The 18197-nt window shown below is 35.1% G+C and overlaps 1 protein-coding gene across 2 annotated transcripts in view; it reads right to left on the reverse strand.

Annotated features, from left to right (window-relative positions):
- Positions 1 to 849: 849 nt before the first annotated feature.
- Positions 850 to 18197, reverse strand: part of LOC108767592 (peroxidasin) — a 219625-nt gene continuing 202277 nt past the window's right edge. For both annotated transcript variants that reach the window (XM_018517558.1, XM_018517557.1), the window contains 2 exons: positions 10483 to 10622; positions 850 to 1664 (listed from right to left, as the gene is read on the reverse strand). In XM_018517558.1, the coding sequence (XP_018373060.1) occupies positions 1567 to 1664; positions 10483 to 10622 (238 nt within the window). In that variant the 3' untranslated portion in view covers positions 850 to 1566. The remainder of the gene's footprint in view (positions 1665 to 10482; positions 10623 to 18197) is intronic.

The following is an 18197-nucleotide window of genomic DNA, read 5'->3' on the forward strand; positions in this document are numbered from 1 at the left end:
TCGACAAAGGCGCCGATTTCTTTGAGCCATTGCAAGCCTCGAAAATATTGCTTCCATATTTGTCAGATAAAACTATGTAGATAAAATCGATCGATGTTGCTTCAGTTATTTTTTTATTAACGGTGGTTGTAATTTTGATCGTAGATGCCAATCATTATCTGTTAACTTTTTACAAATGATTTTGCGCTTTGATTCGTTTAATTAAAAGATTTGCATTTTGTACACGCAAAAGAGATACTGATATGTAGATATACATGGAGTTAGTTCAAAGCTATTAAAAATGACACAAATTATAACATTCAGTTCAACAAATGGGAATATTTTTATTATCCCTCAGACAACATAGAGGGTGCAATTACATAATTGCATAGATCGGTTAAAAGAAAAGATAATTCGAATTTATATTCACAATAGTAAGTAGTGCCAAATTTTTTGGACGGTGTCGTTCGACATTTCAGGAAATCTTATAATTAATCTCATTCTAAAAGTACATAACAGTTTACAGACAGAATAGAAATTCAACAAATATATATACATATATAAAAGGTATGTATGTATATACAAAAGTATATATATACATTTCAAATCTGTAAACCTTACAAAATGTATTTACCCTCGCCAAGATTCATCTCTTTCGATCAATACAGTTTTTCGTTGTTACGCCCTCCGAAAAATGATTAAAATTTAAAAGTATTAAAATTTATAGAGAGAGAAACGATACACCTTTAAATTTAATTCACATTTAAATCAATAATAAATAGAATAATATATTTACCTCGCGTATATATTTTGAACGGTTAAATTCTTTACGGTATGAGGATAAAATGATAAAATAAGAACGTTTTTGATTGTGGAATCAATCGAATCATCGCTTGTGGCTTATTATTATTTTTAGCACAATCGCGAACGTATGCCATAGATAGTCTGGCGTTACATATCACATGAACGAAATTTTCTTAATTAATGTATTCGCGTTTGAACATACAGACGCGCAAATAACATACGCATTAACAATGCATTGTCAACACGTTAGTACCGACAGTTCAAACACGAGGGAGCGCGCCATGAAATTTCTATTCCTCTTCCTGAAATTTACAGTGTGCGTTCTGAGCGCGAACGCTATTCGTCCTCCTCTATACGCAAATCCCGCATTGATCGCCGCTGGAAGCGATTAGTCAAGTTCCTCGAGAGATGCTCGGAAATGCTCTGTGGAAACTGATATACGCCGTCTCGCCGTATACGACGAAACTGCGAGACGCGGTGCTTCACAGTGAAGCTACTTGTCCAAAAGTTAAGTCCACGATCGAAACGGATTCGGATGATATCTCCGTCGTTACCGCGCACACACACGTATTTGCATTCCGCGTGAGAATACCTACATATATCTCCGTCTGTGTGATTCGCAGCAATCTCATGCGGCGTGCATGCGGAAAGGAGCGGAGGGCCTAATGCCCGAAGTTTCCGTCCGTTTCGAGAGGACATTCCGAGCGCACGAGTCTCCATAGGGGAAAGAGAAAATTAGCACCATTCGGATCGCAGGTCCAAAATGCACCGGGGTCATCACGGTCACCTTAAGAGCGATGATAGTGATATCACAACGGTAAAGATAAAGGTCGCCCTCGGGGCCGTGGTACCGCCGTGTTGCATGGCAGCCGGATTCTCTCCTGTAACAAAAAGCAGAAGCAAACGCCATTAATTTAATACGCTGCCCTCTCTCCTCTCTTCCCTCCCGATATTTTTATTTGCAATGCGAAGTATCATATTTTAAAGAGAGACCGCAGGTTGAATTTTTGAAAAATATTTCAAATGTTTACGAAAAATCGTCGCCTGTCCCCGATATTTTGCTGATATTGCACCATGAGCAGAATGTAGAGATTAAAGTCCGGTATCATTTTTCCAACGTAACACGTAACGTTCTAACAAGTATTATATTTCATACGAATTATGGCTTGCGAGAAACTGAATACTGAACTTCAAATAAAAAACAACGCATTCGTTATATTCTATAATAAAGTAATGCTAATAGGTTCATCTTTAAAACAAAGAAATCAAAATTTAAAATTTAATAATAAGACAGATTTCCAAGGTGATAAAAAATGAGAGGATTTAAAGGAAGTACCTACATGAATTGTACGTGTGAAATCTCCGTTAATAACTGGGAACGATATTTCTACTTCGAACTGGTCTACTTCAGACCGGTCGATAAATGTCTTGTTATTATAACGTTTCATTTATTCATTTTTTGTCTGTCTTTAAATTACACTTTTTATTTGTTTTTAGCCTCGCATCTTAAAATTATTTACGTTAATTATCGTAGTGATTTTATTGCCTCTGCACACAGAAAAATGCATACTGTACGCAAGTAATAATTACTTATTTCAAGCATTTCAAAAATTCATATATCTGCAAATCATAAATTCATTACAAGCAAATTTATTCAAAATGTTCTGAATCCTAGTAAGTTTAATATTTCAATCAAAATTATTAAATTTAAAAAATTCGATTTATTTATTATATAAAATCGCTTCTTCGATCAATTTTACAATATTCCTTAAAAGAAAATTAATTCTTTGTTTTGAGTACATAGTAATGAGTCTTTCTAATAATAAGTGTTTTGAGATTATTATTAAGAAAGCATTCTTTGTTATAATAATCGTTACTTATTAAAAACGAAGAAATTAAATTCGATACTTTTCCTAGCAATAGAATGATATTTTTCTGTGTTTTTGGCCTGCTTTGCTGTGGGCCCCTAATATTTATTCTAATTATAAATTTCTCAATTTATCAGAGCAGCAGAACAGCAAGGAAAACGTAAGAAGACTCAAATAATAAATCATCTCGCGTCCGAAAAGAGGTCCAGTAATTAACTGTTAAAGCAATTACTCTGAGAATAAGAATATTTTTACTTTGTATATGCACTGTAAGCAATCTATTCTCAACTATAACAAGCGAAGCATATTCCAACGAACAAATGGAATAACGGTTCAATCCTTTTATTTGTTCTGTCACGGCGTACCGTGATAAAAGCCGAAAGATTGGTACACACACTGATTGTCCACGCCAGTATTTGGCTTTTGAATTGTCCAAAAATTCAAAATATAAACGCGAAGTCGGTCATCCATAAAATTCGTGGTAAAATATCAAATGCGACACAATCTCACGGGCGGTCGTCGCATTCAAAAGTGACAAGAATTGCGGTTTACACGAATTTCGTAAATGGCCGATCGAAACCGCTTGTCGCAATCGCGGAAAAACATTCTCTTTTATGACTTTGAAACAAATATGCGACGTTTAGAAAGGAATTCCGCGCTCTCGCTCCATATTCGCAGAATTCAATAATATAATTTGTAATAAAAAATATTAATATGTAATAGTTAACCTCATATTCTGTTCGATTAATAACGTATTTTAGATTTTACGGTCTCCTATATGCTGCTCTCTCTCTCTCTCTCTCTCTCTCTCTCTCTCTCTCTCTCTCTCTCTCTCTATATATATATATATATATATATATATATACATATGGCAGAAAATTTCTGTACCATTCCATCCGTAATCCAACGATGCAATTGTAATTATATTTAATTATGAATACAATTAGGATAGTAATATACATTTTGATATCACTTGATACTATAACATGTAATATTAGATTGCATTATGTGGTTATAGTGCCAAATGCATGTAAATGCACGCAAAGTGAATGTAAATATATTTGATAACTAAATCGCACTACGTAATTTGATATTGGCTTAGTTATTCGAATAGCTATCGGGTACACTGTTCCTTTTTCTGACCTCTATTAAATCCGTAATTAAATCGATAATTCATCTATGCTTTCTTAGCATAATTGAACATTTGGCACAATCGATTCCGAAGTTTTTCTGAGCTCGAAAACATGCTATCCACGTAGCAGTTTTAACGGCTAGTCATACGGACGACTATCTCGTCCAAGATTCAATTAAACGCTCCCAGTAGGAGAAAAATTTACAACTCTGTTTACACGCCTTCCCGGTAAACCAGCTCTTAATCCTGAATTTTCGTCTCGTTAATTGAATCGTCTGAATATCGTACTCACTGGAGACATTTCGTCTCGTCTCACAACTCGTCTTATTGAAACCGTTTTCGTTAATGCAGCAATGAAACGGAATTATACACGGAGTCACGGAAAAAACGGATTTTGCTGAAGTACATAAAGGAGAACCACCTAAAAGTAATTATGCTGGACCATAAAAATAATTATGTTGGATAGTTCAGACATAATGCTACAAAAATTTTAACATTTTAACAATCAGCTTAAATGTTTAATATAATTATTTAGATAAACCAACATAATTACATAGGAAGAATGATTTTGATTAAATCTGAAAATTTAGCTAGATGCAGATCTAAAAATAAATTTGTTAAACTATTAAAATAATTATGTAGGAAACTTAACCATGATGAATAATGCTGCACAAAATTTTGATATTTTTACAACCAGCTTGAGCATCCTACACAGTCATTTTAACAATTCAATAAAATTATTTCCCATATGTATCTAATTTTTCAGATACTTCAGCAAAATCGTTCTTTCCAATTTCTTTAGATTTTTCATTTAGCAAAATTTTTAAATACTTCAACAATTTATTATATGTATATTCATAACCGTTACATTAAAAGTTTATTTAATCTCATGTACAAATTGATTTCAGTTTAAAAAAATGTAAGGTATCCTATAAAGATCGTAAAAAGTTTAACAATAAATTCTTAATTGGAATCAATTTTTTTAAGATGAAAATTCTAATACTAAAATATCGAGGCTATAATATAATAGTTTTTTAATTATAAGCATTTAGAGTTAGTGAATCATACGGCCTATAAAATTTACGCGTTCAAGTATAACGCAAAGTGCTAAAAGTGAAAGCTAATTGTTGCTTCCTGTTAATATCAATATAAAGATTACATATGCAAAGATAAAATTATTGATCTTTCTAATTATTGATATTTATTACATTTAAAAAACGATTATAGCTTCGATAATTTGGTACATATATTAGGAATTTCGTCTCAACATAATCTCAGGAATTTCCCCTCAAGCGTTGTTACGGTCTTTACGGGACACTGTATATGTGTGTGTACATAACGAGCACATATGTTATAATAATGAGATTAAAGTGAATTTTAGATCGTGCAGAATATTTAGTAGTTTATCTAATCGGTGGAAATCTATTCATTTGACACAGATTATGCAGAATATTTCGCTATTCGACCTCTGCTTAATTACAAATTAATCAGCCGATCACTCATATGCCACACGCATACATATCGCGATACCGTAATGTAGCGTGCAAATTCGGCATAATTTCATTGACTTCACTAATCACATTGCACCATCGTGCAAGCACGCAATATGATATTCGGATCTTCACAAATTTATCAAAGCTGATCGCAGGTTCGATGTTCATACTATCTCTCGTAATTTTGGTGTGAACACATCTATATCAGATTTCGAAGAGGCCATGAACTAAATTCAATTTCAAATTGCATCGACCGCTTATTTGAGTGCAGTAAAATTAATTGCTGCCACTTTGCTATCTCAGCGAGGACATGGGCATAAATTTTAATTCACGCTACCGACTCGAGAATTGTATAATATTCCACGTAACCGCGTACGATTAATCACACACTCGACGAAACTCGGAGATATCAGTTTCTTCTGTTTCCACCGGTCTTCTAGAAGACGGCCCTGGAGCCAAGGTCCTAAAGGAACGCCTCGGTAGAAAAAGGCAGATGCGAAATGAGCTGTCAAGCGCTCTCCGGAGATTCCTTCTGTGTATTATACATGGCCACGCGCGAGCGGGCCTGTTAACTACATCTTGCGACGAGAGAGCTTTGCAAACTCCTCACGCCCGGCCTTACGTCGACGATGTAAGGACGCGAAGATGAGGAGAGAAAGAGAATGAGAGGGTCAGACTTGACGGAGCGCAGTGATGCCGAAGAGGCGAGGCCAGACTTCAGTGTCATAGAAGGGATAGAGGCGGGTCGACGTGTAGTCCTCCTGGAGCCTGCGGCTACGATTATTAATGGGTAGGGCGTGACACCCCGCGAAATAACCTCTCTACCTCCGCTTCTACAAACACACACACACACATACAAAACGCACATATACACGCCAGAACCAACCGGCCAACTACACTGCTCCAACTCCGAGTCACTTGTCTCCTCATAGGCATTAACTAGGCTAAGAACCACTCATTTTCGAGAACGAACAGTCCGCCACTCACGCGCTCTTCTACGTTTTCCCATCGATCATTTTTATCCGATTGATCTGCTATTCCACCATTTTACATTTATTTCTATTTTTCTAGTGCAACAGACTTAATCTTCCGTCTTTACTAGAATTCTTTTACTGTTAAATTTTTTATTCTATAAAGTGAAACGTGCTTATGTTACAGGGTAGAGATACCGGAATACGGTCTTATCGACGACTTTAATTTTCTATGAGAAGAGAACGAAAGTGAAAAGATCACAAAGTAAGAGAATGAGTAGAAATAGAAGGAAAAAGAGAGGTGTCGTGCGAGAAAGCCCTTCAGGCGAACGCGATGAGATAGCACCGAGTAATGGTGCTTCATCTCCAGTCCAGTTTGCACTTAATTAATAATCACGAGCATATATCTCGAGAATAATTAATTGTAAAGAGGTGTTCTACTATATCGTTAAAGAGGTATATTAATTGGAAAGAAACAGCGAGAAAGGCTGCTATAACTACGTCAAGCATTTTGTTGCAAAGGAACCAAAATCATTCCGTTCTCTTTTTCATTTTCGTAAATTCTACGTCAGAAGCAGCAGCTTTCATTGTTTGGTATAACTGTTATACCCAACGCATTCTCTCAGCGCCAACAAGTGCGGTTTACATTTGCATACTAAACTGAAGAACTGTAAAGTTTATTTAAATATTAATATTGCGTCGCATTTAAATTGTAATATTATTTTATCTGTTTTGCGTGAATAAAATAAAGACTGACTGTAATATTTTGGTCTACTTTATCTGGCATACAGAGATATATCACTTCTTTACTTAAAAAATGGTACAATTTAAAAAAAACATGATTTTCAAGAATGAATGAGTTAGGTAAATATTTTACGCTGCAATATTATTTTATCTGTTTTGGTAAATAAAATAAAAGCTGACCATAATATTTCAGATACTTAATATTTCTTCATCTGGCACTCCTTTATTTAAAAAATGACAAGAACACGAATAACCTAACTTTTTAGTTATTCGTTTATTTAGTATTATATTTTTAGTTTATGAACGAGTTAGGTGAACATTACTCTATTAATAAGTTACTTCATAAAAAATCGATAGATAACATTACAATTCAAGAAGACTGATTTAAGAATTGAAAAAACGAAAATGACGGAAATGACATGATTATGTTAAGAATATATTACTTTTGCTGTGTATGATATTATTTGCTTAATCTTTCTCAATAATTTTCTGTCAATTTGAAAAATAGTTTTTCCCTTTTTCTTAATTTTATTGAGTTGTGTTATTTTGAAGTCAAGGAGCAATATATGTATATATAATATAATTTATTGGAACCATTGCCAAAGATGGTTGTAAGCTTCCAGAGCTATTACAGTTAAAGAGGGAACATTTGAAATCCGATGGCCATTTCATGCAAAGCACGACTCGAAGAATCGATCTTCGATTGATCGAGGTATTAGGATGCGACTCGTGTGACGATCATCAAAGATGGCCACAATTCTCGGCTCACAAATTCATCACTTCGATGGACATCATTAGTGCCAATCACATGCATAAACGGATAGACGAGGAGCCAAAATCGGATGTACGAAACATTTCACGATATAGCATAGAGCTACATGAAATTTCAGAACGTGAATCGACTCTCGCCACGGCAAACTACTTTCGAATGCGAGCCTCGAGCGTCCGACTACTTGTCAAGCAAATTCGCATTACTTCCAGTATTATGATCGCTCTTGTAGTTACTGGCATAACACCTGCGGTAATAACTCTCCGACTTGCGCATTCCGCATACTCATCACGATGGTAACGGCGGCTTAACTCTAACTCTACCTGGTTCATACCTCTTGCAGCAGATAATAAGACGCTTGTTTTGCCGATAATATGTTTTCGTAGGAGGAACATAGTTAAGAATTTCGTCATAGTCGGGTATTGATCCAACACGTCTAATTAAAGAGTAAGTGCCAAAGGGCGCGCGTGCATACGAATTTAAATGAAGTATCTGATACAAACTATAGAGATCTAACTTTCCAAACTGTCTTTCGCAGCGAAACAGAGTAGCCGTCGGTCGAGCAACTAAAGATTATTAACGTTGTTTTGCAAAAAGGAACTAGGTAGATTATACGTCGCGACCAAGCATTTCCTTGAGTACTCCCTCGTCAAACTTTGCCGGAAGAAGATCGAACTCTCGTATTGGGCCGACTTAAGGTAATCCGCCGTAAATAATGCACATCACCTATATAGATGCGGCGTCTCTGAGCCGCTCTGCCCCGGGCGCGAAAAGCCGCCGTGAAAACTCGTTGAGCTCCTTCGCCATAAGTTCGAAAGACGTTTCCCCAATCCACAATATCGACCGTCTTGCAATGGCATCGCCCATCCGCCACTATAAAGCCTGTGTTTAGCGGCATTTCCCACAAGAGCACGCGTCATCGACTCGACTTACGTGCTATTTCGTCGTGATATGAAAGTTTTGTGGTTTACGTCATCGCGAGATAAAAGAGAAAAGCACTAGGGAGAAAACAGCGAAAACGTCATCCAGGAATAGATCAAAAGCGGAAGCAACACGCTGAAAATTGCTGATCGCCGAACAGAAAAGCAGTTCAAACTAAACATATCCGGCAATTTTCCTGGATTACGGATTGCATCGGTGAATTAGGACAATACATTCAGTTGTTTAACCGAATTAACTCGGACGAAATCGTATCAATATTTAGCCATGCCAATCCCACCGAAGAATGATCATATTTGTCTATTTCCCATCAAACTGTACATAGTATGATTTGTAACTTTGAATATGAATGAACTATCTATCAACACGATAAATTAATTCTACTACCTCGTGCCTGACATTTCCAGCAGTAAAACTTCCCTTTCTTTACATTGCTTCCATAATAAAATTAGAAGCATAAAAATTTACGCGCTACGGAAATAATGTACATTTTAAACACTAATTTGACTATGCCGTGAGGATGAAGAAGATTACAAATAAAGGAAAGAGAATTTTGCGACAGTCCGGCTTGCTGAAGAAAGAAATGGGTCAACCTGTATATATTCCCAACTTTTATATGAATACACCACGCGTTGGTTCTAGACAGAAGCACACGAAACAGTACAAGTTACTCATGAGAAACAAAAAAAAATGTACGAATAAATACAGATGACAGCATAAGAATAAAAGCAGCATTTTAGTAGCATCTTAATGACACTTGAATATATACATAATGTAGTCACCCCTTCCACATTTCATTCTCACATTTCTTTCTCCCCTGCATCGAGGGAATTGACTATTTTCTATTAATACAGTCAAGAATGTCATTTGGTGCAAGAAACTCGTTGGCAAAACGGAAATGGAGACCAAGTGAAGATCACGAAAAGCGATCGAGCGACCCGTCAACGGCAGCATCTCCAACTCGGTCGCGTCCGGCGCCAGTTATTTACCCTGATGAAATCACACAGCTTTGTATTCCTACACGATCGATTGGCGCAAGAAGATGTGCGGAGAAGAAAGCGACCGACCTCTTGGAGCGTGAGGTAGATGGAGGCGGCAAGCTGAGAAACGGAAGACGGTGCAGGAAAGAAAAGAGAGACCGGTAATAGGCATTGGCGCCGTTGAAAAGCCGTGGAAAATCAATTATCGACCGTGCAAAGGAGTGGAAAATTATATCGATAGGCGTCGTACGTCCCCACGAAGGTGACTGGCATCCTCCGCTGCTTCCCTTCAAGTCTACCAAACGCCGTTATCGGTAGCGAGCAGAGTCTGATCCTTTAACTGTGATTTCAAGTGCGACTGATTGCTTGGCTGGGTGAATTCTCTCTGATACACAATTATAAGAGAACGACGAATTATCACCCGAGGCATTCGAATCGCGTGAAGAATGGTTTCATCGTACTAGAGAAACACGAACTTTCCCGCTAATTTTAACTACTCCCCTTAAATTTCATGTAAAACTTAAGCGAACAATGTTTTCCATTTGCATCCGGAAAATATATTTCTCCAGAAAAACATTGATAAATAATTTTTAACTGTTTGTTTATATAATTTTTAATGTATTCACATATTTGTATAGTTTAATTATATATAGTTTTTAATGAATTCAATTTTTACATTGGGCAATTTTTATTTATTAATGTTTTTGATGTTTTTTACATCGATATTGTCACGTTTCTCTCGCGTCGCATATCAACGACATGTGGAAATATGAAATACGAAAATATTCAAAGCGGAAGCGTACCGTTTAGCACGTGGACGGATACTATAGTGGCTGCTGCTACGTTCGCCAGAGCGCAGCTATAGTTCCCGCTGTCCTTTTTATTCGCATTTGCAATGTAGAGCCTAGACACCGCACCAGCTGCACCCATGTCCGTCTTGACGCTGGAACAGAAAGCAAAATATGCTCTGTATAAACCTTGACAACAGTGTCGTTATTGCGCGTGTTTCCACGTCGAAATAAAGAACAGATGCTTCTCTTAGAATTTTTTCGAAATGGTTTTTCGAAGGAGAAATAGAGTGAAATATAGTACATATAGTGAAATAAAGAACAGATGTGCTTCGTTCGGAATTTTTTCGAAACAGTTTTTCGAAAAAGAAGCATAACGAAAGTAACATGTGCAGTCCAAGATATAAAAATGTGCTATCTAAAACAAATATACATATACTTCAGAGCAAAAGCCTGGGAAACACTTTTTGAAAATTGACATTTTTTAAATTTTTATTTACAATATAAGGTTTTTTAACAATAATTCTCCAGATCCAATAACATTTATTAGATGTAAAGAATTATTGTTAAAGAAATATACTACATATTGTTAGAAATATTTAGACATGTAGGAAAAATTAGAAGAGAGTGTTCGTATTAAATATAAATTAATGTCAATTTTTAAAAAGTATTTTAAAATTTTTTGCTTGGAATGTACATGACAAGATGAAAAAAAAAGCTCACAGATTAATGCAATCTCTTTTTATACTTAGATTTTACTTGACTGATTAACAAATTCTTACTTTGTACGATATATTAAATATGTATATATATATATATATATATATACACACACACACACAATTTTAAAACGTTGAAAGTAATGTTGATGACAGACGACGATAATTTAGCGATAGCAGGTGGTAGTAAGAACGCTCTTGAAGAGTTCTTTGAAGGAAAGAATATATTAAATCAAGGGCAGTTTATACCACACACACACACACACACACACAGAAATTCATCATTTCTTTTCGTGCCGACGAAAAACTTTTTTTATACCACACTGCAACACTGGGTAGTAAACAGATTCGCTCCGCAGTTCACAACTACATTGTGCAGACAAACAAAAATAACCACCCTCCACATGTAACTCCTAAAAAATTATACGACGCAAATCTCTCCCCGCAGAAAAAGCTTATCTAAAACGTACATAAAAGAGTATCCCATAAAATTATACCCTATGAAATATTATTTACACTCAGATCCATTTATTACTTTGAAAATATTCATACGTGGATATATTATGAATAAATAGAAATAATTAATAAGAAAGTACACAGGATGTGTAGATGGCAAAAGCGTACAGTATACGTAAATGTAAATGTAATTTCATCAATTAATATTTAAATAAGCATGCTGATTTGATATATAATATAAATATCTGAGTCTGTTAATTTATAGACAAGCAATTAGTTTTTCTTGTCCTTGCTCAAAATACCTTACAGTGGATTTAACGAGTTTTGCAACTACAAGCCTCGAATATAATCGTTTCTAAGAGAACTTTCTAAGAATCAGAAACTCGTTAAGACTCTGCGGGGAAATATTCAGGAGGCAAAAGTTATGCGGGTAACGAATCAGTCGAAACCTTCGTACTTCGAAATAGGCTTTATTACTACTTCGATGCGTAGGAAGATCGTCAAACTTTGTAGTGAATGGGAAAATTGCCACGGTGGTTTGTATTTTCACGGCGACGCTGTCATATTTAAACCTGTTTACAGGCAAAAAGTAAGATAAAAGTTAGCTTTTAACACTTAGGACCATTCACGTCTCCAGCGAATTAAGCTGATGAAATAGGGCATTCAAGGGAAGAATAAGAGAAAGGCGGAGAAAGGCAAAGAGGATGTTCCGCGAGTGAAGATGGAAGAAAGGCGTAAATCAAGTAGTTCGCCCTCCAGCAGCTGGCCTTGACAGATCGGGTACTCCTCCCAAGCTTTCTTACCACCGATCCCGAGCAAAAAGAAAGAGAATAGAGAACGGCGCGGCGTGTGCATTGCATACGCCCACGCGGTAATGCCGTTCGTATTAATTTCACACGACGTTACCTTGTCCAAATCACATTTGAGGTATCGCTTGCGTAACATGTCGTGCGAAATTAAATGAAATTCACTTGTTGCGAGCCTACGTGAAAGTTTGAAGAATTTCTTATTCCCGGCTCAAAGATATGTTATGCCGAAGAAAAATTGGATCCTCGGAAGGTAGTAAAGGCGAGGAAAACTGCTGCACCGCGATATAAGAAAAATGAGGAAAAAACGAGCTGTCTCTACTTTGAATTTTTGAATGTTTAACGATGTGTGATGGTTGCTTTAGACATACACTCTACGTATGTCTTCCACATATCCATTTCGTAGAAAGACCTCGTAAAGAAAACAGGACGAAAATAAAATGTTAAAGTAAGAACTACGTTATGAATGTATATATACGCGCCTATATATAGAAAAGAAGTACAGAAAGAGATCGAGTGTAACATGCTAAGAAAATAGACATGCCGATGATGCCAGAAAAGCCAGAAAGAGAAGAATGCGGTACAAACAAACAAAAGAAACATTAGGTTGCTTTAAGAATTCATTCGAATGGTCTGGACATCGTAAGACGTATCTCCATTTTCCTTACTATTTCACCAACGGCCACATCGTGCTTCATCATGCCGCAAAATTGTTACGGCAAGGTCCTTTGAGAGTAGCATGTTGAGCACTTTCCCAAGAATGCAACGAGCATTACTGTTAAGAAACGTTAAAAGCACTTGTTGCCATATCGTTATCGTTATCGTTAATACTGTGCCATGTTTCCACCTTTTTCAATGCTATTATCGCACGTATGCTCGAAGTCCGCTAAAACTCTACTAATATGTACTCCATAATATATAGAGCCTTTAACCTTCCAAAGCTGACGTTAAAATCTGTAACACAATTACCGACACTGAGAGTCTGTGAGACCCATTTAATTTAATGTTGACTAAAAGGCATTAATTAATCTCAAGGACTCAAAATGACATAACTCCTATAAAAAAAAAAATTAATACTAAATTTATTCAAATAAATGAAGAAGACCATATTCGGTCAAAATGGATCTTGTTCTAAATTTATTTTAATAACAATAATTAAAATTGACAGATATGATATGAAGAATATAATTGAGTGAATCTTATAAACCAATCGTCACTTTCGAAAGATTAAATGTCAACGGTTCAATTATACATTGGCGATCTTTTTTAATTAGAATATATATTGTTGAAAGGAAAAGAGAGAGAGAGAGAGAGAGAGAGAGAGAGAAATATTTTACGAAGAGAAAAGAATGCATACGACAGTTAGCGAGTGCGTCGAGGGTGATTCGTGTACTGCATGCACAAGCGGTCGCTTTGCCCATCAGAAGGGCAGTGTAGTAACTCGCGAAACATTGATCCAGCCATTCTAGCACGACCAAAATTTTCCAACGATTGGCATCCGGGGACAGATCACATGCCATTTGCCGTTGCACGACCACCCTCGCATGCGGGGATAGACATCCGTCACGCCGCGTTGCGTATCACATGGCTATTGTATGCGGTCGTGTAGGGTCGTAAACACTTGTTTTATTATATTTCATTTAACCGGAAATGTGTTTTCGAATTTGTTCCCGATATCTGTTGACACGTCGTCGTTCAGTTCAGCGTCGAACGAAAATGTCAATGAATCGTGCTGTTCGCAGCAGAATTTAGGACAGAAAAGGTTAAATCAGTGATGTGGCAGATTAAATATGTGTACCGCGTGAAAAAATCGACGGCATGCTCCCGTGAATTTTTCGAATTTTTACATGTGCTGCGTTCACACTTAACTTGTTGTGCGAAAAAATAGAACCGAATAGTATTCCTCTGTACGTAACTCGTCCGCATAGCTTCTCTATACTCGAAAGAATTTAATTTCGTGCATTGTTCTTAGCTCGCCTATGTTGCACGGAATATCTGAAGATAAGAAATATACCCATGAAGGAAACCTCTTTGAAGATATATGCTTCAGATATTCAATATCACTGACGCTTAATAAACGAACTTCTCGGTAGAATCACTTTTCCTTTAACTACCTATCATTCAATACGTTTTAAATTTTACAAGATTAAATGAAAATATTATTAAATTATTTTTACTATTACTGATATATCTCATTAAATTTTAAGAAGCACAGTATGATTTTAACATTAAATCAATGAATTTGACTTATATATTTTTTTTAAATAACAAATCAATATGCCTTATTTAAGCATAACATGATCCATTTTCAAGTCAATGTAACATTTTGTGTCGTATTTTTAATGCATACAGGACAAACAGTTTATCGTATACTATTCTGATGGAAAACTATTTCAGTTTATATTGTCTTTCTCTCTTTCTCTTCACCGAACACGGATTTTTTTTTCATCATACCATGGAATTTAATTTGAGCATAGAACGCAAAATTTATTCTCAAATTCTTCTATACGCAAAACTCCACCTCCTTCGCGTTCGACCTAGAAATTTTTTTCGCTTACGATCTGCAGTGAATTTCACAGCGGCAGTCGAGCAGCTAGAGAAATTTAAGAGCTTCCAGTATATTTTGTTTCTCTCGCTGATTATTCTCTTCTTTTTTTTTTTTACATCGTTGCGTGAGCGATGCGTGAGATGTTCGTATTCATACTGATACGTGCATCTTTTAACGTTAAAATCAGCGATAACGGCGTGGCTTTATCGTAAAAGGCTTGTGGCGCCAAATTAAAATACGCAAAACTTAAAATGCGCAAAAAGATAAAAAGAAACAGTTTGGGAAAAATACTTTTATAGATCATTGCGCAAAAAATTGTCGATTCAGTTCAATTAGATAATTATTCAATGGATAAGTTTTGTTTCCGGATGACTACCTTATCTGCAAAAGAATCCTACAAAAGACATCTTATATTAGACAAGAGATTTTTATTGCCTCGAAATTATGGATCATATTTGTTCAAAATTTATTTAAAGATCATAAAACGCGAAATTTTACTCGTTGAAATGCGCAAAGAGTTAGAAGAACAAACAACTAGGAAAATACTTTTGTGAATCATCGCGCAAGAGGAAAGACTGGCAATTTAATTCGATAATCATTTAACAAATAATTTTTATTTTTCAGTGATTACCTTATTCGCAAAAGAACTATCAAAAACTTAATTTATTAACAACAAAAAACTCCAAAACCAGGACGAATGAGAGTCAGCGTGGTAATTAATATGCAATCTTAATTCTTCAATCCAAAAATAGAATGTTTATTCAAAAAATAGTACGTTTCAGTTTTTTCACTTTGGAACCATCTTCAGCAAACAAATTTAAAATATCAATCCCTTCATGTAAAAGAAAAAATCTCCATCAGATTAGCAGATTTGATGTTATAATCTATTCGAAACATTAAATTAACTTATAAATATTTCTATTGAACAAGTTTCAAATTAACAATAAAACTGGTGACTCACCCCAAGACATAGAAGAAATTCGTCTCAACATTGGATCAACTAAATACAATTAATATTCACTAAAAAGTATCAAATTAAAAATCATGTTGATCGCAGCTCAAACGAAATATGACTAATACACTTGATATAATGGGAAAGACATGTCAGGTCAAATCACGAAAATAAAAAGAAAAAGATAATGTCGATAAACAAAATTTTGTATAACCGAAAATATATAACTATTTGATGTCTTTTAATAATTGTATATAGGTATGATGCACACCTTCTGTATCTGAGCGTAAATTTAGACTATTTTGTTGTATTAATATATGAAGGCATTCAGATATTAAACGTTTATTCAGAAAACGCTCTTCATCTAGAATCGCGACATTCTCCCAATCGAAGTCATGATCAAATTCAATACGATGTTCTGTGATCACTGATTGGTTATTACTATTCCGGTTGATATGATTGCGGTGCTCAGCCAATCTAATTTTTAGTTTTCTTTTAGTCTGTCCGACGTAAGAGGCATCGCAAGATTTACATGCAATTTTATAAACCAAATTTTTTCTTTTTGCTCTTGTGAGAATGTCTTTATGTCCCATGATCAAACTACTTAATTTATTTAAGCTTATAAAAGCTAATTTAGTATTAAAGGTTTTACTAATTCTTTTAAATCTGAAATTTTTCGAACATAAAGCAGTACAAACCAAGAAGTAGAAGAGTAAGAAATATAAATATTTCGGATTTCTCATACTTTTTTCATAATAAAAAGTAAACGAACTATATCAGCAAAAACTTTGTACTGTCTACTGTTATGAAAAAAATATTAGAAATCCGAAATATTTATATTTCGTATTAAAAAATGATCTTTCTTAAACCCTTGTATTTTTGCCGTATATCCCATAGGAGTCGAATATATATGGCTACTCATAGGGGGAGAGGGAGTATGTATGGCTCATAATAAATTTACAAATAATGTATATAAATAAGACGTAAAATGACACAATAACCTATAAAATGCGTTTATAAGGTTTTATTAAGGAATAAGAATGATAAATACGAGTATGTATATGAAGTAATAAATAATAATTACAATCTTCCCAGATGTATTACAAGTGTTATGACATGAGGTATATATTTCATGTAATGCGTTTATTGTATTTAGCGCACTGAATTTAATCTGGGCACTTTGTATGCTTTGGGTATAAATCCCGCCTATTAAAAATGCCATATATCCCAAATAGGGATATACAGGACAACAAACTAAACAAGGAGTACAAGAGCAAAGTACTTGTATTTTGTTTTATATATACAACATACTTTACTATTCCTCTACACTCATGTATCACGAAATAACCACTAAGTCTTTTACACGTCCTACAGTAATCATTTTATGTAGACTATAATTTATGATGGAGCTACTCATTATAACACAGTGACAAATCGATTCAACTCACAATAATTTCATTAATATTAACAGTAAGAAACTGAAATCATAGCATAATACTAATATAACATAAAGGCATGTAACAGAGTAGTTGTGGGAAAATTACCCCCACTCCTTCTATTTTTTCTGACTTCTGCGGCGTAAATCCCAGCGCGGCGTATTTGCCGGAGTTACCCTATATTAAACAAGAGATTTTTATTGCCTCTAAATTATAGATCATATTTATTCAAAATTTACTCAAAGATCGTAAAAGGATTATATCAAAATTTTACTCGCTGGAACGCGCAAAGAGTTAGAAGAACAAACAACTAGAAAAATATTTTTGCGAATTATCGCGCAAAAGGAGAGATGCCAATTTGATTCGATAATCATTTAACGAATAATTTTTGTTTTTCAGTAATTACCTTATTCGTAAAAGAATCTCACAGAAGACTTCTTATATTCAACAAGAAATTTTTATTGCCTCGGAATTATAGATCACATTTATTCAATCGGAATAAAGGGATGAAAGGAGCAGCGTCGCTTGATCCTTGCACTTGATCTTACACGCGGAAAGCATGCTCTCAAACTGAATTTATTATATGGGCGAAGCATTTCCTACCATTCTTCTTCTGTTCTTCATTTCAGATAATAAGTACTCTTTTCTTCGATATCTTTTAGCGTAGAAAAGAGCTTACTTCTAGAACCAACAGATTTTATCAAAGATCCTAGAACCGAGCGATTTTATCAGAGTTTAAGCTCAAAAGATTTTCGTCTTTGTACTTCTTCCATCCGGGATGCTACACACATTTATATATATATATATATATAT

The sequence above is a fragment of the Trachymyrmex cornetzi genome, unplaced genomic scaffold (assembly GCF_001594075.2).
Source record: "Trachymyrmex cornetzi isolate Tcor2-1 unplaced genomic scaffold, Tcor1.1 scaffold694, whole genome shotgun sequence".
NCBI classification, from domain to species: Eukaryota; Metazoa; Arthropoda; class Insecta; order Hymenoptera; family Formicidae; genus Trachymyrmex; species Trachymyrmex cornetzi.